A 25901-nucleotide genomic window follows, 5' to 3' on the forward strand; every position below is an offset into this window, starting at 1 on the left:
GGCTTGTTCATTCAAAATCCACATCCAATTCCATCAATATAATAAAAAATGTAAGAAAAAGTGAACATATGATTAGAAAAGGTAAAAGGGCACCCAGTCATTAAAAGTCACATATTTGAAGAACTTTCATTTAAGGAAAGTGCTCAATATATAATGTTAAAAGAAAAAACAAGATACATATTTCTTATGAAATATGCTTTCAACTTTTTAAGTGCACATATAAAAATAAGATACTTGAAGAAAAAAAAACAGCAATAAATACTCTAGGAGACAAACCTAAAGATACCTTATATTTGGCTCTTTCTATCCTTGTTTATTTTCTGGATTTTCTACAATGAATTATTACTTCTATGATCAGAAAAATGTTATTTACACAGGTTATTTGAAGACAAGAGAACTAAATGGGAGAAAAAAAATTTATCTTAAAAAAAATCTTAACAATCCCTATTCACCCAAGAAGCACAGGAAACTTTGCAAACTATTAAAATGAATAAGTTTGACATGTCTTAGATAGGAATTGGATATCAAATAATTTTATCTGAGGCACTGAAAATTTCCTCAAATTGTGCAATGGTATATCAAATCAAGAAATCAGCCCCAGAGTTTTGCTTTCTCTCTACTGATCTTTCTACTACCAATGACACCTTTTACATACTTGGATGGTACTTCTTTAAAAAGAAAATTCAGGGACTTCCCTGCTGGTCCAGTGATTCAGAATCTGCCGTCCAATACAGGGGACACGGGTTCAGTTCCTGGTCAGGGAACTAAGACTGAATGCCACAACTACTGAGTCTGCATGCCACAACTAGAGAGCCCACGTGCTGCTACTACAGGGCCCATGTGCTCTGGTGCCTGCACACTACAACTAGAGAGCCTGCACACTTAACTAGAGAGAAGCCCACATTCCACAACTGGAGAGAAGCCCACGCACCACAACTAGAGAGGAGCCTGTGTGCTGCAATGAAAGATCCCATGTGTCACAACGAAAGATCCCGTGTGCCACAACTAAGACCCAACACAGCCATAAATAAATAAATAAATAAGAAAATTTATACTGGGAAATTAAGTATCATGAAACCAATCCAGACATAGCATAACGTGAAAAACGTATTTTCATTATTAACCACCTTCTTCAGTGCCCACATCCACACACTTTCTTTTTTCCATATATCTAATTCCAAAAATGGCACATCTAATCTCATTCAAATACCTATGCCCAACTGAAAATGTATCATCCTCTTCTCAAAGAAAGACACCAAAATCATGTCCAGTTTCTGAATTGTGCTCTGAGTTTAAGATCTCTGTGGGCTGTGAATTCCTCTTGGTGGGTTTCAAATGTGGCTCCTCATGGTCCAGCAAATGGTAAATGGTCCAGCTAAATGATGAATGTGATCATCCCAACAAGCTCACAATACACAGGAAAGGATAAACAATATCATTATCACCAAAAGATCTTCCATTTGAAAGATAGAGAAGGAGAAGGGCCATGGAGAGGTGAAGTGACTTCCTGCTCTGTAGTAGAATGAAGTCCTTAGGGGACAGCCTGATTTTGAGGACCTTCCTGCCACACCTCAAGGAAGCAGGAGGAAGACTCCCTTTCTGGAACTACATTGCTTTGGCACCTCTCTTCCTGTTGGCATATTTTGAAAGGATGGTGATTACCTTTGCTTAGGAGCATTTATAGCTCTCTTTTCAGACGCTGGCTTTTTCTGGCAATAAACTCCCTTAAAATTCTTTAAAATATATATATATATATGCTTTAACAGACTTTTCTAAAGAACACACATGTAGAGGTCCTGGAATGGATACTTTTATTATTATTCTGTATTTCTTTGTTGTTTGAAACTTTAAGAAGAATGTATAATTTGTACAACTTTCAAAAAAAGTTTTAAGTTTAAATGAAGAAGAGAAAAAAAGAGATAAGGAAAGAAATTAAAGTCTCAATGTACTAGATCTGACTACATGGTAATAAAAGGACCAATGCATTTCTAATACAGCTAACTCACTATCTGATCATGATGGCATTTTTCTTAATAATCTAGAAATTCTTTTTATTCAACACATATGAACAAATAATTATAACAGTCCCATTGTCTTACTGCAGATCTCCATTTAATGTATACTCTTATACAAAAATCCTGGTGAAAATTCAGTTTCAAATATTTAAAAGCCATATGAATAAAAACTAAACTTCTGTGAAACAACTGCATTTTCCAAATAGCACACCAAGTTTCAGGTCATAAAATAGCAACAGACTTAAATAAAGCCCTATTTTAAAAAAAAAAAAGAAAAAGAAAAAGCAATAGCTGTAAGCAATAAGCCACTTAAAGAAACTTCTACAGAGCACATTTTCAAATCTTTGGGTTAATACTACACTTCAGGGCAATAGGTATATGGAATTGCCTTTTGCTTTTCTCTCTGTTTTTATGTATGTTTGAAAGTTTTTATAATAAAAATAAGTTTTTAGAACATGCACCTCACAAGGTTAATTCTTCCTATTAATGCTAGTAGACAGTGGATGATCACTATAATTATACATATTAGTAGTATTTCACTATTGGTATATATTGTACATACAACATATAATCATTAGAGCTTCCATTCCTTGAATGCCGACTGTGTACAAAATGCTTTAAATCATTATGTAACTTAACAACCTTCCTAAAGTTAGTGGTATTAATATACCCATCTGACAAATAAAACAGCAACTCAGAGAAGCTAAGCTACTTGTTAGAGATTACAAAGTTAGTAAATAGAAAATTAGAACTTTAAACTCATGTGTATATGACCCCAAAGTCCATGTTCTTCATTTCTATACTATGTTGCTTCCTGAAAAGGATGGTCTAATTGTTTTTAAAGTTCACTACCATTATTTTGAAACTTACTCTCTTTCATTGATAATCATGGCATAATATAGAGTCAGTCATTTATCCTCTGTGTTCATCATTTCCCCATTAGCTGTCCCATCTAATAAAATGTGGAAATTTTAATAACTTGAACCAGTTGGACCAAAGCTCAGATGAATTCACAGAATATCTTACTTCAGAGTTTTCAGAAAATTCTGAAATAGATGTTACAAAGGTGATACTAACTCAGATTCTGCCAAAATTACTCTAAATTAATGGGATCTAAATAATGGTGTTTTATCAAAATTGTAAGTACAGAATCACTGTAGAAGAAATTGTGAATTCACGATACTACGAAGGCAAATACTGAATGTAGTTTAAGAACATTATTTTTATTTATTTGTTTAACATTTATTCAATTGAAATTTAAGACACTGCAGGTATAAAGGTTAAAAAGAGTACTCCTTTCCTCTGTAAGATTACAGTCTAATGGGAAGACAGACTTAAAAAGAATTACTCTACTTTGTGGTATGTACAAACTATAATGGTACCAGAGAAGAATTAGCATCAGAAGGCTGCTTTGGCAATCAGAGAAGGCATCATAGGGCAGAAAAAGAGCTAAATGAAGACATGAATAATATCTTGTAGCAGGATGAAAAAAATCTTGCATCATTTACCAGGTCAACATTAACAACATCCAGTGCTTATTAAACATTCAAAACTGTACTTTTGGAAAACAGTTTGGCAATTCCTTAAAAAAAACTAAAACATGGAATTACCATATGACTCAGCAATTCCACTGCTGGGTATATACCCAAAAGAAGTGAAAGTAGGGACTTGAACAGGTATTTGTACCCCATATTCACAGCAGCATTATTCTCAATAGCCAAAAGGAGGAGGCAACCCAATTGTCCATGGGCAGATGAATGAATATACAAAATGTGGCATATACATACAATGGAATATTATTCAGCCATAAAAAGAGGGAAATCTGACACAGGCTATAACATATACAGACTTTGAAGGCATTATACTGTGTGAAATATGCCAGTCACAAAAGGACAAATATTGTATGATTCTATTCATATGAGATTCCTAGAGTGCTAAATTCTTAGAGACAAGAAGTAGAATGGTGGTTGCCAGGTGTTAGAGGGAGGGAGGTATGGGAAGTTATAGTGTTTAATGGGTCCAGTTTCAGTTGAAAAGATAGAAAACTTCTGGAGACAGGTGGTGATGATGGTTATGCAACAACATGAATATACATAGTGCCACAGATCTGTACACTTAAAAATGGTTAAAATGGTAAACTTTATGTTATGTATAATTTACCACAAAAAAACTCTACATTTTTTCTAAAACACAGAAATTACACTCATTTTTCCTATTTGAGTCATCTTCAGTGTAAAATATTGCTCAGTGGGTAAAAAGGACTGAAATCTCAATTTTGTGTTGATCAATCAGAAAAAGTAATTAATGGACTGACAACTATTTATTGAATACCTTGTGGATTGATGGGCTTCTAATTATTACCTTGCAGTGGAAACATGCTCATGCCAACATGAAAAACTGCCATTTCTTTCCCAGAAGTTACAAGTTGCTAAGACCAACTGCTTCTCAGTTATTTGAAATAAAGCAAAGTCAAAATTCATCTCCAAATGAAAAAAGCCACTGTTTATGGCTTAAAAACAACTAATAGTAGTGTCTCTTTTGGATTAATTGCAAGGGATAAAAATATGCTCTGGAACGTAATATTTTCAAAAAGTCTGAGGTGACCAAAAACAGTATATGATTTAAAAAAACCATTTAACCATAGCTAGTATATTAAAATATTTATGATAACAATCAGAGTTCACTCAGTTCAAACAAGTTCAGCAGGCACAGAACACAAAGGAAGGAATGGGAAAGAACAGAACAAAGCAAATCTTTGACTTATCTGTATAATTCAAGGTTCCAATTACTATAGGTTTTACTGGCTGCCTATTTTTCCTATTCCCAATAGCATAAACAAAATTATTTTTCAATTATATTTCAAGTTGACTCTACTTACTCCTGGTGGAAATATCTGAATAACATTTCCAGCTATGTCTAGGATTCTTAGGTTCAAAAGATCACAAAGTCCCTGTGTCAGGAAACAAAAGAGGGAGAGAGCTTTTTAAAAGTCTAATATGTAGAATCACAAACATTTCTTGTAAGCTTAAACTTGATGAAGTTGACCACCTTTCCTAATTACCTGGTCAATTCTTCAGTATATCTCCCCAGGGAGATCACTAGGTCTGGATCACCAGATTCTTTCAATTCTCCATTTCCTCTGACCACTCCAGGGCAACATACATGGTGACCAAGAACTAGACTATTTGTAGTAAATATCTGTAGGTTCAAATTCACCTCCAACACTTACTATATATCTATAGGCAAATTTCTTAATCTTTGTACTTTAGTTTCTCCATTTGTAACATGGAAATGTTAATGGAAGCCACTATCTTCAATATGGATGCTGAATGCATTAAATAAATTACTAATCAAAAGTGCTTACTGAAGGGCTTAATACATAGTGAGCACTTAGTAGACATTTCTATCATTAAAACAGAAAGAACCTTTGGGAGACAGAACACAGACATAATCTTAGAAAGCTATTTCTATCAACAATTCCACTGGTATTTATTTCACATCTACCTTTTGTGTGGCATTGTGCTAACACAACCTTTTCCTTATAAGGGAAATCTGTTAGTCTAGCCACATGCCCGATGTGACTGGATGGGCATATACCTTCATATGCATGTGTGCAGACATACACATAATTTATAATGTACCAGAAAATGATTCATAATATGTTTAGTAACAAAACAAATGAGTATTTTCTGTAATGTCTTATCATTTATAATTCAGACCAAAAAGAACAATGATAGACTGAAATGTATTAAATGTACAAGGACATAAATGATTATAGGCATTCTTTACATGATAATTCAGGACAGGACTTACTAGCATTCAAATTTTTTAAAGTCTAAACGCCTTGGGTTTATAAAATTGTGGTATGACTATTGATTTGAAATACGGACTTTTAAGTTAGACAGACATGGATCTGAGCTCTTTTCCTGACTTTTGCAAACTATGTTCAAGTCACATAATCTCTCTGATCTTTATTCTAAAATGGGTATAATAAGAGATACATTATAAAGTTGTTATGAACACTAAGTAATGTAATGCTTCATGATGATCCTATTGCTGTTGTTATTGCTTTTCCCTCAAATGAGGGAGACATGCTTTTAGTAGGTTTAATCTGTAATTCCAAGACATTTTCTTGCTTGTTTATAGTAAGTCAAATTTTTAAGGAATATAACAATAAAATTTTTGAAATATACTTATTTATAGCCTATACCTTGGTATATTTTTACATATCACATTACAGGGTGCACAGAACTTTTAAAGGGAATATATTCTTTTTAAAAAATTTATTCATTTATTATTTATTTGGCTGCATCGGGTCTTAGTTGCAGCGCAGGCTCTTCATTGCAGCACACGGGCTTCTCTCTAGTTGTGGCGCACAGTCTCCAGAGCGCACGGGCTCAGTAGTTGCAGCAGGCGGGCTCAGTAGTTGCAGCAGGCGGGCTCTCTAGTTGTGACGTGTGGGCTCAGTAGTTGCAGCACACAGGCTTAATTGCCCCACAACATGTGGGATCTTAGTTCCCCGACCAGGGATCAAACCCGCATCCCCTGCATTGTAAGGTGGATTCTTAACCACTGGACCACCAGAGAAGTCCCAAGGGAATATCTTCTTGAGAGAAAAGTGAAACAGTAGGAGTTAATCTGTTTTTTTATTCCTCAAGTTACTGTATGCCATGCATTTCCTCCTATCAAATTAATTCTAATTTGCATAAGTAAGGAAGGTAAACCCATTGACAGGTTCTTAACAGGAAACGGTACTCTTAAACTTGGAAATTTGAGGAGAGTTTAATAAAGCCATTATTTATAAAAGTTTGACAGGGTTCAGGGAAATCAACGAGGTTCCCTAAACCAAGAAAGGTAGTCCCCTAAAACCACAAGGTTCCCAGAAGCTAGCAACAGCAGGGAGTTCTTTAATACCACAGACCTAAAGAGTCAAGGGAATGTAATAATGTCCATTGAGGATCACCTGACATTTGCTATGACCCTCCAGAAAAGCATGCAGGCAACTCACAGCACCCTATTAGAGAGAACACCAGGGGAAAACTATATGGTACTCAATAACCCCCTGCCCTTTCACCTCCTGCTATTGCCCCTCATTGGCCATATCCTAGAGGAAGCCTGAGGACAAAGGAGCTCATTGATGCCCATACGGGTCAGTCTCCCAGGCACAGAGCAGGCTGGAAAAGGATGGAGAGTGGATGTAAAGAAAAAATGGAAGATATCTAGCACATACTTGAAAACCAAAAAGTACTAATATTTTGTGCTGTATATAGAGTTGCCAGATAAAATACAGGACACTCACTTAAATTTAAATTTCAGACAAAAAAAATAAGATTTTTAAAACATATAAGTATGTCCCATGCAATATTTGGAATATACTTATACTAAAAGAAATTCTTCATCGGTAATCTGAAATTCAGATTTAAGCATTCTGTATTTTTATTTACTAAGTCTGGCATCCCTAGCTTTGTGAAAAAATCCAGGTTATAACCTTCCTTTGTCATAGGGATTTGGGAACTGATTATACCTAATCAGAGGGAAAGCAAATGACCTCTTGTACTCAGATGCCCAAATCTATTCTTCAACTGCTCATCATGGTGTAATGAGTTCTTCACCAACAAAAGAAAATCTGGTTCCATCTTTTGCTTACCTCTGGCAAAGATTCAATGTTGTTCCTGACCAGAAGAAGCTTCTGGAGCTTCTTCAAGAAATTAATCTCTTTGGGTATACAAATGAGCTGATTGTAGTTAAGTTGAAGTTCAGAAAGATTCTCAAGGAAACAAAGTTCTCTAGGAATGCTGGTTAGCTGGTTATGATTTATACTCAGATATGTAAGGCTTTTTAATCTAAAAAATAAACAAAGTGTATGAATGAAATTCACAAGAATAAGAAAGTCCATTGTACAGACCCCACTTTTCAGAGCCATGTATCAATTCATATTTTTTGTAGCTCACCTGAGCTTTTCTTCAGTCAAGTGTTCACAACTACTATGAATCATTTGAGCATAAAAAAACTTTGTTGTAATTTAACTTTTAAAGATTTTTATAATCAGATGGTTTATGTTAAAAGTTAAAATTTTACCTAATCAAAACTTATATTTAAGAAAAATAATTCTATCTTTATTCTTTGTACATATACAGTAGGTATACTGAAGAGGAAGCCAGAGGACAAAGGAGAACATATACACACACATGGATATAGACAGGTATAGATTTAGATATAGATTATACATCCTGTACCACTTAGTTGCTGTGGAAGATGCAAAGACAGATCAGTCACAAATTCTGCCTTTATGTATATCATTGTCTAGAAGGAGATGTTAGATAGAGCCATAAAATGAGGATAGAAAATGCCAACAAACAAGGAGAAAAGGGTTAAGATTTGAGTCTGTAATTGCAGATATAGTACCTGAGGTCCCTCAGAAGCATTTCGGAAGAAACAACATTTTGAACTTGGCCTTGAATAATAGAACCTGTAAAATTAGGGCAACAGGAAGGCATAGCGAACTGAGAAAATATTAGTATTTTGAATAAAGAAGCAGGAACAAATTAGCACTACTGAGCACCAACTATGTACTTGTGCATTAAATTTAATCTACAGCACAACCCTAAGGCCGGAGTTATCACCCTTAATCCAGAAATGAGGAAAATAAAGGATCAGAGGCAGTGAATAACTTGCCCAATTTAAACATCAGAAAACCATGTCAAGATTCAAATGCAGATGTGTCTTCTTGCAAAGCTAAGAATGAAGATTTATAATGCTCTCAAGCTGTTGAAGTTAAATTAGTAACATAATGAGGTGACATTTCTAGACAGTTTAAAATGGGGGACTGTTGCTTACAACAATAGTCAGTGCTAGTAAAAGACATTTGGGGGAAGATTCTATGAACTCTATCGTGGAAGCCATGTGAATACATGAGACTGACAGAAAGAATAACAACTACAAAAGAGCAGAAGGAGATAGAGAGGAAGCAGATGGAAAGATTCTTGAGAAATATGAACATCTGACAAACAAATGAAAACCAAAGGCACCCAGAGAAGGCATGAGCAGAAAAATAGATGAACCTGGTTAACAAGGAATTTCTAAAGGTATGAGAGGAGAGTATTTCAAAATTAAAAAGATAGTCAAAATGTTAAAGAGAGGTACTGCAAAAAAAAACAAACAAACCAACTAGAACTAAAAGAAGGGTCACAGACTACAAAGTCACTATTAAAAAATCTACTTTGTGTCTATATTGTAGCCACAAACAACTGAAAATAAAAGTTTTCAAAATTCCATTTACAATAACATAAAAAAGCACTTAAAATAGTTAAGAATACATTTAACAAAAGACAATATTGTACTTTGTTCTCCAAACAGAGCTAAGCTTACTAAATTGTGAAATCATAACATGTTATAGCTGCAAGAATTTCGAAGTTCATCTCCTCACAATTCTTCCTTTAGAGATGAGAAAACCAAGGTCCAAGACAGTTAAATTACTTGGCCAAGGTCATAAGGCTAGTTGCACAAAGTTATGACCTGAACCTAGTTCACCAGATCTTCCAAGGTGTCCTTTTTTCATTACATGACCAACACATAAATCAGCTGATAAGCTGAATGAGTGAAAAAGCAAGCAGACAACTATTGGCATTTTCATTACCATAAATATTCCTCTTCTTCATAAATTGGATAGCTTCAAATTTTTTTCTACTTGCTCTGATTTAAAACATTACTTTTTCTGTAAAAATCTATCTGGGGAAAAATACATTAGCTAGAGGTATAGACAAGTAAATTGGAATAGACTTTAGGTGTTGCAGAAAGTCCTTTGTTGAGAACTATTAATAGTTTTGTATCCTTTAAAAATCTGGATGTTCTTATGTTGTAATACATCTGTTTCTGTTTGACAGGCAATAAAGAGAGTCTCCAAAGTAAACCTGAGTAGGGTTCTGTCTCCATCTGTCAGAAGAAAAGCCCAAGAGGGTGTTTTGTCTGCAGAAGGACAAGGCCCTTAGCTGGCTCCAGAAAGTCACTGTAACAGCAGCTCATCTGTGCAAATGTGCAGGATAAGGAAAAATAACATTTTGTTTTTGTTTTTGTTAATGATAATAAAATGTGTTTTTTTTAATGAAAATGACATATTGGTTTTAAAATCTTTGCTTTCATATTACCTTTTCCATCAAGCTGAAAATGTTTTACAGTAAAGTTTAATGTCCCCAATTCTGTAACAGAGCAAGCTCCAAGAACCCCCCAGTTAGGAAATCAATAACACAATCAACTTTAGAACTTTGTTTCAAACCCTCACTTTTATACTTAGACTACCAAGTCATGCTGTTTCTCATTTCTCTGAAGTGTTTAAAGAATCGTCTGCTTAAAATCAGTGGCTTGCCTCAGTCCTTCAGGTGCCTCTTTGCTATGTATAAATCCCACAAGGACTAGAGGCTAGGCATACCGTGTTCAAATGACCAGGATGGGGAGAAATGGCAGTTTGGGGGCAGGGGCATGGGGGGGAGTAGTGGTAACCAGCTCTCACTAGAAACAAAATTACCTGCTGATTTCTTGAGGAATCCATGTAAGCTGATTGTTGTTCAGATTAAGCAGGATCAAATTTTGTAAGCCATCTGTTAGAAAATAATTTTAGTCACTTTAGATATCCGTTAGAAAATCATTTTTAGTCACTTTTCTGTACACCTTTGTTTTCCTTCTGGTTTCTTGCCTTGGCCAAGGCTCTTTGGGTTGCTGGTAACTGATACCCTCTCAGATTAACTTAATCAAAAAGGCATAATTTATCCCAGTTAGAAAGCTAAGTCTTGGCACCTGAGGATAGAGGGCCAAACTCACCACAAGCTGGAACCAGAAACTATTATAAAAGGCACTGGAACCCAGGGTTTTAGTTTTGTTTTTGAAACTCAGAACCATAGTCCCACAAATGTTTGTGAAATGCATGAATGACGACCAAAGGGTCTTCCTGACAAGCCGAACTCATCCACCAAACGGGAAAACCGCACGGGAAACCAGCCCAATGCACCACGGCCCACAACTCCCTGGCGAAGAGGGTGAAGTGGATGTAGAGTGTGTTCAACTCTATTCCAGAGCCAGAGTCTCCTTGAAGTGGAAGAAGTAGATGGGCGCTGGTGCGTGAAACAGCTACTTGCTGATCTTCTTCACCGGAGACTGGAAGGAGCTGGGGAATTTTCTTGCTGTATTTAGTGGGGAGCAGGTCCTCTTGGGTCACAAGCTTCTGCAGGGAGCTCAAGACAAAGTTGACGTACTAGGGGACTATGCACTTGAGTTTCATTTTTTGTGGAAAAATATTTCTGCAAGATACATGAGCTAATATTTTAAAGTACTTTAAAGAGATAGTACCAGAATCTACCTGTGCTCTTTCCTATATACCTTTAACTGAGGGCCCATGAAATAATACCCTTAATAAATGCTGCTCAATGATAACAATGATAATATATAGCACCCACGCCTCAAAAGTTCACAGAACTTTATAAATTCTATTATATAGTTCTAATTTTATTATTGGGGACACAAAGTAGTAAAATGCCTTACATGAGTTAATGAACCTATAAAAATTATCTGGATCTCTGTCATGTGTTCTGTCCTTTAAGCATACTCTACCCATATTAAATAGGAAAAATGTCATATTAAATGGAGAAATTATTAGTTTAAGGGAAACACAAAGAAAAAAATTAAAAATGCCATTTATTGAATCTCATATCTTTTCTTTAAAATTCTCCCCAAGTTGATTTACGCTTAACATCCTGAGCAAAGATTGTGACTTAGTGTTTGAGACAGTGTAAAAAGTATAAAGAACAAGGAGAGCTGTGTAGAGCTTTTCTTGATTTGATTTTCAACTAGTTTTCTCTCTGGGCCAGAGAAAGAGTGCCCAGATTTGAGAGTCCAAATGCACACTGACTCTGAAAAGGGGAAAATTTACTAACACTAATGCTTATTTATTTTCTTAGATCTATATGTAAAGAAATATATAATATGGTAGTCGGGAAAAAAGTTGTTCCCCAAATTCCCTAATTTCAAGTGTAAATATCTCCAACCAAAAAAGATTAAAATGTAAAATTCCTTTTTCCCTTTACTTTCAAATTGTTCAATATAAGGAAATTAAGTTTCACACTATAATTATGCTCTTCTTTGACTCACCACATACTCCAGATGCAAATCTATGAATCTTATTTCCAAATAAATGGAGCTTCTTCAAGGATGTAAGGCATTTCATCTCTTCTGGAACTTCTTCCAAAAGGTTGTTTCCCAGATTTAGTGCTGTCAACTGCAAACATATAGAGATTTAATGAACTCATACATTATCCACTTTACATGAGAAAAAAGAAATAATTAAGCCCCTTTGCTGAGATACATACAACCTAAAAAAACAACATAATCTTAATTATTTCACATGTACCTAAAATTACCTATATAAATAAAGGTCATTTGAGTTCATGTTCAAACAGTTTATGTTAATTTAAGCACAATTTAATTCTCAATTAAAGTACTTAACTTCATTAAAATTGTATTACAAACCATTTCACGGGTATTCAAAAACACAATTAATGATCCATTCATAAGTCACTTGAGCAACTCAGGAGTATCCTAACATTAAAAATTCAGCAAAGGGGCTAATTTCCTGAAATCAGAAATTAGCTGAAGATCTGAGGTCCTTCTGTCATACTAATCCCAAATGAGCTTTTTCACTTAGGCCAATAAGATTTCTATAATACATGGATGGGCGTGGGGTGGGAGGGTGGCCTTTAACATCACTCTGTGATCACAAAGTTCACAAGAGAAACTATTGACATGATATGGTAGGGTAGGGAAGATCTGCCCTATGTACCTACTAACATCAGATTGGTCAGACATAGGAAGGATACATAAAAGGAGTTAGAAAGATCCTCTAGACCCTCTAATCCAGGGGTCCCCAACACACCCCTATTTTAAGGAGGAAGATTCAAGTCAAATCCCAAAGGAAGGTTAAGTAAAATAAAAGCACACAAGTAACCACTGGACTTAGCAACATGAAAGTTATTGGTGACCTTGATAACAGGGGTGAAGTGCTGAGGAGGAAACTGAAGTATGCTGTGGAGAAAATGTGAGAAAGTGAAGACAATGACTAAACTACAATTCTTTAAAGAACTTTTGTTATGAAGGGACACTAGAAAATTAGGAGGGAGCTGGAGGGTTTGTATTTTGTTTAAAATGAAATATAGTACAGCTTATTTATATGCTGATGAAAATGATCTTATAGATAGTGAGAAACTAATGATATAAGGACAGGGATAATTGCAGCATCAAAATCCTTTAGTAGACGAGCAAGGATAGGATCCAAAATACAAATGAGTGATAGCCTTGGATAAGAGCAGGGACTTCCCCCTGAATTTGTTCCATTCCTCCTTAACCATTTCCCTCGGGACATAATTTCCAGACCCTTTACCATCCTGGTTACACTCTAATTTTTCTAAGTACACCTCTCTAGAAACATGGTACCTAGAGTGAGACAGGAAATGTGATCTCATAGCATAGATCTGTTGGGACCATGGAATCTGCCTCAGGCAGATGACTACACTTCTGTTGCAGCCTAACATGACTACAACATGCACTCTTTCAGAAATGGGGCACATGGTTGGTGCATAATTAATTATGTCTGTGGCCAAGAAAAATCTACTGTCAAGGAGATAACTCACATCCTGAACTTGTGCAATTGAATGTTTTTCTTAACTTAAATGTAGGAATTTACAGTTATCCCTGTAAAAATATCATCTTGTTGGTTTTGGCTCAAGAGACGTAAGTGGATGTGATGCTGTCACTCTAAATTCAGAATCTAAACTAGACAATGTCAGTGGACAAATGAGATCTGTTTTTCCCCTCCCCACTTTGGCTAATGCACTCATCTTTCTCATAATCATATGGTAGCCAAACTTTGGAATCACCTAGAACTTCTCTCTCGCCACCTAAATTCAATCAGTAACCAAGTCCTATTCTCAAAATGCCTCTTAGATGCAACTTTTTCAACTCTCATTGCAATTACCCTAACACTAATCCTCATTACTGCCTGCCTATAGCATTACCTAACTTAAGAATGTAAAGAACGGGCTATTTTATCATTTAAACTCCTTTTACCTGTCCTACTGGATTATATATAAAGAGTTGCCCAAATAATCAGTCCATGAGGAATTTCCCTACTTAGTATGTCCTAAATGTTTCTTGGCTCCCTGTGGCCTTTTCCACATCTTTGTATGCTTGTCCCAAATAGTGTCTGTGTATCCCAACTCGTCCTAAATTTGATTTGATTTATTTAATTGCATTGGCCTACTCATACCTGTAAGTTATAACCTGTCTGTAGCCTGCCTTGAAATGGACGTGTGTGTTTCCTCTTACATTTTGGATATGAGGTAAGCATATCAGTGTCCATTGATGCCTTTGGGTTATAGACTCTAGATTTAATGTGTAGCAATCTTTGGATAAAGAGAGAAGAGGATAAGAAGTTTGAGAAGAAAAAGTACTGATTAACTTATTAATACTAATGACTAACATTTAAATAGAATTTAATATATGCCAAATAATGTGCCATGCAACCTTGTACATTGCCTCAGGTGGACTTCAAGGTACCCTTAATTTACAGAAAAGGGATCTGAGGTACAGGCTGTGATTTATGGTGAAATAACATAGCTTCACTCAATGGCCTATACTCTTAATTTCTACATTACACTATTTACTTTAAACTTTTTAAAAAGAATTTATTGTTGCTCAGAATGATCATATATATGCACATAATATATACATTCATTCATACATACATACACCCATTACACACACACAATAGAATTGTATGCAATACATGGATTTCTCATTTTAAATATTCTTGTTCTGTGGGTCACACCATTTAGTCAGTATTTTGCAGGAGGCAAAAGCACAGGCTTAGGAGACCATCTGCTATGCAATGCACTCACTATGGGATCTCAACAAAGTCACTTAAATTCCTGTCTCCCTTTCTTTTTTTAAAAATGGAGATACTAGCATCAACTTCTCAGGGCTGCCTTAAGGATTAGAGACAATATAATGAAGTACCTGGCAAATAGTGGATATTATGAAATGTTAACTATAATCTTTTAGACTCAGGAGAAGACCATGGAACAAGATGTTAGACATACATGATGCTAGGAATGCTTCATATAGTATATATGTTGACACTTTGACTCAGTTTTCAATTTTTAAACCTGTTTTCTTAATGATTTCTAACTCCTTTTTTTGAAAGATTTCTAAATTCACAGCCACTTATGAATGATATTTTCAGGAAAGAGAAAATTATCTCTGTTATTCTGTTGGCCACAGGAATAATGACTTTCTGTTAATCAGTTAATTTTGCTGGAAATTTTTTTTATTATTTCTACAGTGATAATGTGGTCAGGATTCTCTTTCCATTAAACTATCACTATACCTTGGTTCTCCAAATATTATAATGGATTTCTGTGTTTAATGCTCCCCCTTGGCATATATCACCTTCTCCAGGAAGCCATCTTCCTTTTGTAGTTGCATAACACTGTGTACTTTCTATGGCCAATTATTATCTTCTGCTGTGTATTATAGGGACTCATGTATATATCTTACCTTTACTATAAAGTTGGAAATTTTGCAATGATAGGGTATCTGTAATTCATCCAGCATTCAAAAAACAGTGTCTGGAATACAATAGCTGTTTAATAAATGTTAGTTGAATGCTGTCTGCTTAGATCATTTCTTTAATAAGCTAATGGTTCAAACTGTGAAGATACTCATTATGGCTCCACATCATTTGTCTTTTTTCAAAATCAAGTATCTATTGAGCTCAGTCAGTGCCAATCTACCCAGCTGGATTCACTTCCTTCTAATGGGCTGCATGCCTTCTTTATTCTAACCATCTGCTCGTTCTCAATAACCCCTATAATCAATTCAATGTGTTGCCTATCACATGTATGCCTAGAACTTGGGCCAGGTATCCTAACATTTAATTATGCTGTGCTTGTAGCTATTAATTATTACTAGAAAACTCTATGCTATTTATTATATCTTTCAATTACTTTTTTGACTTTTAAAATGATTTCCATGACTAACTTGGATAAATTATTTTTTTTTATGTAAAAAAATACCAGCTCAAATGTCCATTTTTATCGGGAAGTCTTTCTAAACTAAATTATGGCTTGGTGATACCATTTTGGAACAAACTGTTAAATCATTCACCTGTAACATGTACAAATATGTTTGAGCTGGTATTTGAAATATTAATCCTTAAATTCGTTAAAAGACATGGAATATTTCCATTCACTGTGCCTAAATAGTACATAACATAGTGTCACATTCTGTAAACTACTTAATAAAATAATTGAATCAAATTAATGAAAGAAAAATAAGACATTTACATTTTTTAATTAGTTATGTATATGGCCAAGGTATGTGGTACAGGGCAGCATTAGGGCTCACTCTACTAATTCTTTTTTTTTTTTTAATGGACAATTTTTTTAAAATTTTTATTGGAGTTTAGTTGATTTACAGTGTTGTGTTAGTTGCATGTGTACAGCAAAGTGAATGTTATACATATACATACATCCACTCTTTTTTAGATTCTTTTCCCATATAGGCCATTACAGAGTATTGAGTAGAGTTCCCTGTGCTATACAGCAGGTCCTTATTAGTTATCTATTTTATATATAGTAGCGTGTATATGTCAATCCTAATCTCCCAATTTATCCCTCCCCCCCTCCACCCTAGTAATCATAGTTTGTTTTCTACATGCTTATTCTTGGCTAATTTCAAAACTGTTATTTAATTTTTCAGTAACTTTTTGTGTGTGTGTGCAGTACGCGGGCCTCTCACTGTTGTGGCCCCTCCCGTTGCGGAGCACAGGCTCCGGACGCACAGGCTCAGCGGCCATTGCTCACGGGCCTAGCCGCTCCGCAGCATGTGGGATCCTCCCGGACCGGGGCACGAACCCGTATCCCCTGCATCGGCAGGCGGACTCTCAACCACTGCACCACCAAGGAAGCCCCTCTGCCCATTTTTTGATAGGGTTATTTGTTTTTTTTAATATTGAGCTGCATGAGCTGTTTATATATTTTGGAGATTAATCTTTTGTGCATTGATTCGTTTGCAAATATTTTCTCCCATTCTGAAGGTAAAAAATCACCAATTTTGATAAGTTTTTTTAATGCACAATGATATTACAGCTGTCACAATACAGTCTAGCAAAGTTGTTTTGAATGAATTTAAAGACAACTAAGTGCTACTAGAGTCATCTTACAGAAACAAAAATGAAAGAGCTGTTTGGCCAACCCAATACATCAAGTCAGATTTCTCAAAACAATTATAGTTTCATTGGAAATAGTTTCAAGGTCTATCTAATCTCTAGAGAATCCCTGTGACCTCTAAGACCTGTTCCCTTAGAGCCCCAAATTAATCCCAGTGTCATGAAATTGGCACTTCCTACTCAACAGTATTACAAGGAATCTCTGGCATTCACAGCAGAAGCATTAACAAGGCATTACCTTTTAGCATCCTGTCGGAAGCTTCTAAAGGAAAGACTAAAGAAGCAAGGATTAGAGTTCCAAATCTTGGAAAAGGGGAATTGCAACACAAAACTCATTCAAGTAAAATGTAAAACTTTCAAGTGTTTGGAAAAACTAAGTATTTGTATGTTTGAGTTGGGGTAGAGGCTAAAATTTTCTGAGTAACCTACATGGTTAAGACACTATACGTGAGATAAATCAAGGGAGGCACAGAGAGATTATGTGCTCAGTTGGCAAGTCAGAGAAGAGGGTTGGGGCTCTTCTAGACATCTGACAGCTAGAGGAAGAAGCAGAAGTTCCAGTAGGGGTTCAAGAGGCTTAATGCAGGCTTGGGCATACAAGCAGAGGCAAAGGAGGAATGAAAGTAGTGTAGAGAGAAGGAATTCACTAGGTGTCTGTGTGCCAGGACAGGATACAATAAACAAGTATAAGAAAGCCTTGTTTTTATAGCAAAGCCAGGCTTAGAAAACATGAGGCGTTACCTACTTGATGGAGGAAGAGCGCATTTCCAGTGGATGGGACAGGGAAAGGACAGGCTTGATGCTGACAAACAGTAAAAACAATGTCAGATCCTTTCTGTTCTGCCAGACTTAGTGAGACCCAGAATGCCCAAGGAGGGAGAGATAGGGAAAGTTGTTGCATATGGTTTTCCTCTTGTGTTCCTCTGCATAACTCCCATCCTTCAGATCTTATCTCAGTTGCACTTCTCAGGTCTGTCTTCCCTGATTTCTCTGACTACAACTCCTCATAACACAATATAATTCTTCTTCATGACACTTTTCACAATTATAAGTTTACATGTATTTGTATATTTGATTACCTTTTTCCACTAAACCTGAGAGTTGGGACACATGATGTTTTCATTCCTTTTTGTATTATCAGCATCTAGCAGAGTGCTAGTCTACTACTAGCAGGCACAATAGCTATTTGTTAAACATAGAAAAGAAGGAAGGCAGGAAGGGAGGGAGGGAAGGAGGAAGGGAGGGGGGTGATTGGGTTAGGGGGTCATCCAAAAGGACAGTAAAAGTATGAAAAGGAGAGACTAGGGATGCAATAACAATTTACAAACTACCCAACTCTGCTTAGAGTTGCCTTTATTTACTGTCAATTGTTTATGGTCAAATAAAAAGCTATGGCAGACCACATCTTTGTCCTGGGCAGCTACACGTGTGAACCACTTAAGGTGAACATTGCTGTACTACCATTGGACTTTATGATGCATGTCAACAATGCTGTACACAATTAGAGATAATGGCTATTTGTTTCTTTGGAGATTTTAAACCTATCATGATAGCTCTGTGTTTGATTAAGTTGGACTTTGAAAATGGCTTACATCCCATTTCACTCAAACTGACATTTGATGGTTTACTAAGTGCCAGGCACTAGGGACAAGACAAAGGTCTCCACCCTAAAGAGTTATAATAAAGTGCATCTTTGAAAACTGTTGATATACCAGCACTTCATTAGTCCTAGGCCAAATGCATTCACCATAAATTATAGGACATTAATCCATTTTTATCATGTCATTAGAAGTGATTGAAAATTTCCAGTTTCATTAGTCAAATTAGCAAAGAAAAAAAAGAATAGAATCTGTATTCTCTAAAGAATCTCCTTCCATTTTATCATTGTTGCTAGTTAGACCACCATAGCAACTCTAATTTATTTCAAAGTTTCAGTGTCAGGCATTGAGCTGACATATATTAACATTTAATTTAATTCCCAAATGAAGACAAAGACCTTACTTTTTTTTCACATCTGTGCCCTCAGGACCACCATAGACACAAGAAGATGAATGGTAAATATTTGTCAAAAGAATGGATATATAAATAAATGGAGAGTGGGAACAATTCATGTATTGTTCAAACCTGCCACCTTTAGGCAATCCAATTTTTGTTTTTAGGAACTATAAATTGAAAAACACACCCTGGTGAATTTCACACTAAGTGTATAGAATAATAAGACAATACAGCTGAAAACAACCTCAAAAGAGACCTCAGGGCTTCCCTGGTGGCGCAGTGGTTGGGAGTCCGCCTGCCGATGCAGGGGACACGGGTTCGTGCCCCGGTCCGGGAGAATCCCACATGCCGCGGGGCGCCTAGGCCCGTGAGCCACGGCCGCTGAGCCTGCGCGTCCGGAGCCTGTGCTCCGCAACGAGAGGGGCCACAACAGTGAGAGGCCCGCGTACCGCAAAAAAAAAAAAAGAGAGACCTCATTTTATACATGTATTCACTGGTTGACCTTAGCAAATGACTTAACCTTTCTGAATCATAAATTTTATTAACCATATGAGAGTGATAATTATAACTTCCTTGAAAATGAACAGAGTTCCTAGCATTATGCCTGGCTCTCAGTGTATGGTGGATGCTGTTATTCTATTTGATACCATTTTGTGAGTGCAAAAATTTTCTAAGTATTACTTTTCTTTTAGGAAGTTAAATATCAAGACTATTTTAATGCTGTGCATTCTGTGGCAAATATAACCAAAAAATCAGTATATTGGGGCAAACTGGACTTCCTATAATGATAAAAGAAAGACTAACCCAAAAGTCAAGCAGAGTATAGACCCAAAGGAAAAAAAAAAAAGTTAGGGGGAGTTTCAATCATTATTAAAAGCACGACCTGTAGCACCACAAGAAAGAATTCAAACTAACTTTTAAAAAACACATTCGGGGATTTTATAGAAAATTGTTAGAGTAAGAATCATGATCATCTTTGAACTATGACATAAGTATCATCAAGATATGAAGACCACAAGGACACTTGGCAGCATTTCAGCTGAATGCCGCAATGCACCCTGCCTGCTTTATCTGCTATATTTTTCTCCTTAGCACTAATACTACCTCCCACCTGTTTTGCATGTTTCTTTCTTGCATCTCTTCTGACTAGAACATAGCTCCATGAAGGCAGGTATTTTCATCTGTTTTTTTTTTTTAATTGCCAAATTACCTGAGACATAGATGGTGCTCAATACTTAAGTGTGGCTTTGAATAAATGAAGGCAGAAATTGAGACCCAGTGAGATTAAATATCTTATGTTTAGTTGGTGAATGGCTGAAAAGGTTGAAGTATCAGGACTTGCAGACACTCTTCCAGGGCTCTTTGCAGCTCTCTAAGCTCTCTCTTTTCTGAAAGTTTTGTCTTCCCTTTCTATTAGCAGCTGGGAGAATGAGCAGTATTTCGAACTGTGTAAATAATCTCTATCGATCTTTTGAGGGTTTCTAGCACATTTTATTCAAGCTGCTTCTAGAACTCCCATTATAAAGGGAAAACAGATTTTCTTCAAAACTCCACAACATTGGAAACTCTACATGAAAAAAATTGCTAGTTCATAGCAGTGAAACAATAATGCCATTAGCCTGAGTCTGACTTGTAAAGCACTTTAAAGATAGACCACAAGAAGCCTAGTTTCTAATCAGTTGAATTCTTCTTTAAAAGTAAAATGTGACTTCTTCTTTCAAAGTAAGGGCTGAGCTGGGCCAACACCCTGTTTAAGGAAATTGAATTGGGAAGTCAAAATTTAGGATCTCTCCTAAATAGTCAAAGGATGAGGAGGAGTGTAATGGGGGAGCCACAAGAAGACAAAGTAATAATGATCAGACTCTTCGGCTTTTTTTCCTGAGGGGGTATAATTTACAATCTGTAACTTTTTTTTTTTTTTTTTTTTTTTTGTGGTATGCGGGCCTCTCACTGTCGTGGCCTCTCCCGTTGCGGAGCACAGGCTCCGGACGCGCAGGCTCAGTGGCCATGGCTCACGGGCCCAGCCGCTCCGCGGCATGTGGGATCCTCCCGGACCGGGGCACGAACCCGTGTCCCCTGCATCGGCAGGCGGACCCTCAACCACTGCGCCACCCTACAGGGAAGCCCTACAATCTGTAACTTTTTTACTAAACAACTATTAAACAGGAGAGAAGGATGCACATGTTTTCAGATATGCAAGAGTTCAAAAAATTTAATTACCACATACCTAGACTAGGGTGTTATCTGGAGAGTTATTTCTACAAAATAAGTGAGTAAACCAAAAAAGAGGGAAAACATGGTTCCAGGTAACAGTGGGTCCAAGTCAGGAGCCACAAAGGGATATCAGGGCTGACAGTATTCAGCAAACCTAGACGGTAAGCAGCTTAAATTGGGGCAGGAGGACAGAGGCTCCTGGAAGGAAGTTACTCAAGAAAAAAGCACATTTGATAGGGTATGTAATATGATCACATTTAAAATAAAATGAGGCCATGATAAAGGCAAAAGGCACAAGAATAAGTGAAAGACAATTAGAAACCCCAAAGAAACAAAAATGGTATTTGAGGAAGAAAATATAATCATAGTATATTAATTGGTTCCATATAAATGATATTTACTTATTAACAGTATATGTTTTAGAATTTTAGAATTCTCCATGAGACAAAGATTTAATCATGGTGATAACTGAATAGATTATAAATACTATACATCTCATAAAAGTAAGAAGTTTATAATTTGTGAAGAGGAAGAGGGAAGGAGAGCTGAAAGTGGATTACAGATGCCAACATTGCCATCTTACCAAGTGGGGAATAAAAACAGATTGTAGTTGATGAAGAAAGAAACAAAGGTTGGGAGATTGGGATTGACACATACACACTACTATATGTAAAACAGATAACTAATAAAAACCTACAGTATAGCACAGGGAACTCTACTTGATACTCTGTAATTACCTAGATGGGAAAAGAATATAAAATAGAGTGGGTATATGTATATGTATAATTGATTAACTTTGCTGTCAGCAGAAAATAATACAACATTGTAAATCAACTACACTCCAATAAAAATTAACTTAAAAAAAGAAACCAAGGTGTAATAATATTAAATTTAAAAGATAACTATGGAGAAACTAAACATATTAATATAAATATATTTGGAAGATGAAGGAGTGTGATATCTAAAATGGACAAATCAAGAAAACAAAAAAATTAAAAGTGGTTATAAATAGAGGTCAAAATTAATTGTGGGTGAGGGGGAGTGGAACAGAAGAGAGATACTTTTTATTATAAACCTTTTATATTATTTGATTTTTTTAAAACAATGCACTGTTACTTTAATGGAAAAAAATTCAAGCAGAGGTGGAGAATTGGCTCTTGGTTCAGTCAAATTTTAAATTCCTTTGCAAAGAAACTCCTCTGTCTCATTAGAAAAGTCCATATCCCAAGGATATCCACTCTCACCACTATTATTCAACATAGTTTTGGAAGTCCTAGCCACAGAAATCAGAAAAGAAAAAGAAATAAAAGGAATACAAATTGGAAAAGAAGAAGTAAAACTGTCACTGTTTGCAGATGACATGATACTATACACAGCGAATCCTAAAGATGCCATCAGAAAACTACTAGAGCCAATCAATGAATCTGGTAAAGTTTCAGGATACAAAATTAATGCACAGAAATCTCCTGCATTCCTATACACTGAAAAAGAAAGATTAGAAAAAGAAATTAAGGAAAAAATCCCATTCACCACTGCAGCAAAAAGAATAAAATACCTAGGAATAAACCTACCTAAGGAGGTAAAATACCTGTACTCAGAAAACTGTAAGACACTGATGAAAGAAATCAAAGATGACACAAACAGATGGAGAGATATACCATGTTCTTAGGTTGGAAGAATCAATATTGTGAAAATGACTATTCTACCCAAAGCAATCTACAGTTTCAGTGCAATCCCTATCAAATTACCAATGGCATTTTTTACAGAACTAGAACAAAAAAATCTGAAAATTTGTATGGAGACACAAAAGACTCCAAATAGCCAAAGCAATCTTGAGGGAACAAAATGGAGCTGGAGGAATCAGGCTCCCTGACTTCAGACTATACTGCAAAGCTACAGTAATCAAGACAATATGGTACCAGTACACAAACAGAAATATAGATCAATGGAACAGGATAGAAAGCCCAGAGATAAACCCATGCACCTGTGGTCAACTAATCTATGACAAAGCAGGCAAGCATATACAATGGAGAAAGGACAGTCTCTTCAATAAGTGGTTCTGGGAAAACTGGACAGCTACATGTGAAAGAATGAAATTAGAACACTCCCTAACACCATACACAAAAATAAAATCAAAATGAATTAAAGACCTAAATGTAAGACTGGACACTATAAAACTCTTAGAGGAAAACATAGGAAGAACAGTCTTTGACGTAAATCATGCAAGATCTTTTTGACCCACCTCCTAGGGTAATGGAAATAAAAACAAAAATAAACAAATGGGACCTAATAAAACTTAAAAGCTTTTGCACAGCAAAGAAAACCATAAGCAAGATGAAAATACAACCTTCAGAATGGGAGAAAATATTTGCAAATGAATCAACAGACAAAGGATTAATCTCCAAAATATATAAACAGCTCATGCTGCTCAATATTAAAAAAAACAAACAACCCAATCAAAAAATGGGCAGAAGACCTAAATAGACATTTCTCCAAAGAAGACATATAGATGGCCAAGAGGCACATGAAAAGCTGCTCAACATCACTAATATTTAGAGAAATGCAAATCAAAACTACAATGAGGTATCACCTCACACAGGTCAGAATGGCCATCACCAAAAAATCTAGAAACAATAATTGCTGGAGACGGTGTGGAGAAAAGGGAACCCTCTTGCACTGTTAGTGGGAATGTAAACCAATACAGCCACTGTGTAGAACAGTATGGAAGTTCCTTTAAAAACTAAAAATAGAACTACCATATGACCCAGCAATCCCACTCCTGAGCATATACCCTGAGAAAAACATAATTCAAAAAGACACATGCACCCCAATATTCATTGCAGCACTATTTACAGTAGCCAGGTCATGGAAGCAACCTAAATGCCCATCAACAGATGAATGGATAAAGATGTGGTACATATATACAATGGAATATTACTCAGCCATTAAAAAGAAATGAAATTGGGTCATTTGTAGAGATGTGGATGGATGTAGAGACTGTCATACAGAATGAAGTAAGTCAGAAAGAGAAAAACAAATATCACACATTAACGTGTGTATGTGGAATCTAGAAAAATGGTACAGATGAACTGGTTTGCAAGGCAGAAATAGAGACACAGATGTAGAGAACAAACTTATGGACACCAAAGGGGGAAAGCAGTGGGGGGTGGGGTGGGAGATTGCGATTGACATATATACACTAATATGTATAAAATAGATAACTAATAAGAATCTGCTGTTTAAAAATAAATAAATAAAATTCAGGGGAAAAAAAGTCCAAATCTGTTCTACAAATGCACTTTTGGAAGTTATTATTAAAGGGGGAGTTTTTGAGTATTACCATATTTCTTGGAAAGATATGGCCACAGACTACAAACTCAAATAATTTTGGAAACCTAAGAGGAAATGAGGTAGGTGAAGGTAAGAAACTAGAGTTTTGTTTTGTTTTTTGTAACTCTGAACTCAAAAGTAATGAACTATAATGAACTACAATGACTTGGCTGGTTAAAAGGTTGTTTCAGTGCTGATGACAGTTTAGAAGTGAAGAAAATGAAAACTGCAAAGTTAATATCCCTTGCCTTCTCCCAACCTCAAGATTTTAGCAGCTGGAGTTTCACATTGTTCAGCAGAAATGTTTAACACAAGCATCTGGGATTCATCCTGTTGCTCTTTAAGGATATTCTTTATTTAAAATACTAACCTTCTTTTAAAGACTACTTCAGAAAAAATGAATGTTCCCTCCTTCCCATTTCCTGCCAACACTCCATTTCAATGTTCAGCCTGCTCCAGGAAATTGAAAAGAACTCCTTTCTTACATCAGAAATATCTCTTCATTCCATATGCAAAAGCTTCAGGATGGTCCCCAGGGTGAACAGCATCTCCAGGATCCTCAAACCCACTTCCAGATGGAACCCCCAAGGCAGACAAGTAGATCCAGGCTCCCCACCCCTTTCCAGATGACAGCCTCCAGAAAGATGAGTATAGCAGAGACCTAACCCTCTGATTCCAAATGTGGGTCATAGAACACATGGATAAGTTGAAACATCTTCTCTCCCTACCATAAGTAATTCACTAAGGGAGAAAGCCTTCTGATCCCTTTCCAGCAACCATCCACATTAGTCTCCAGGGAGCTAAGTCTCCAGAGATTGAAGGCTTCTTGTTTTCTCAACTCTTTTCTCTCCTCCTATTTTCCATCCTCAATTGAAAAAGATAATGCTGTTCCTCACCTGGGTCAAGGTGCTTATCTCTGGGCACACTTTGGGGATTCGGTTATTCTGAAGGTCTAGAGTCTTCAAGCCGGGCAGGTTTTCTAACATTGAGGGCATCTTTGTCATGTTCTTTCCATTTAAGGTAACAATTTTAGTGCTTTTACCGCCCTTCAGTGCTCTTACTAACAACTTTTCAGCCAT

General features: G+C 36.1%; 1 protein-coding gene across 2 annotated transcripts in view; it reads right to left on the minus strand.

Annotated features, from left to right (window-relative positions):
• LRRC69 (leucine rich repeat containing 69) overlaps positions 1–25901 on the minus strand; it is a 92159-nt gene extending 66258 nt beyond the window's left edge. Inside the window, exons 1-5 of one of the 2 annotated variants that reach the window (XM_029223077.1) lie at positions 25719–25901; positions 12153–12279; positions 10537–10609; positions 7663–7858; positions 4894–4965 (exon numbers count right to left, since the gene is read on the minus strand). In XM_029223077.1, the coding sequence (XP_029078910.1) occupies positions 4894–4965; positions 7663–7858; positions 10537–10609; positions 12153–12279; positions 25719–25901 (651 nt within the window). The remainder of the gene's footprint in view (positions 1–4893; positions 4966–7662; positions 7859–10536; positions 10610–12152; positions 12280–25718) is intronic. The other variant, XM_029223078.1, reaches the window with a different exon arrangement.

Source organism: Monodon monoceros, unplaced genomic scaffold (genome assembly GCF_005190385.1).
Source record: "Monodon monoceros isolate NGI ecotype Baffin Bay Population unplaced genomic scaffold, NGI_Narwhal_1 Super_Scaffold_14, whole genome shotgun sequence".
Classification (NCBI taxonomy): domain Eukaryota; kingdom Metazoa; phylum Chordata; class Mammalia; order Artiodactyla; family Monodontidae; genus Monodon; species Monodon monoceros.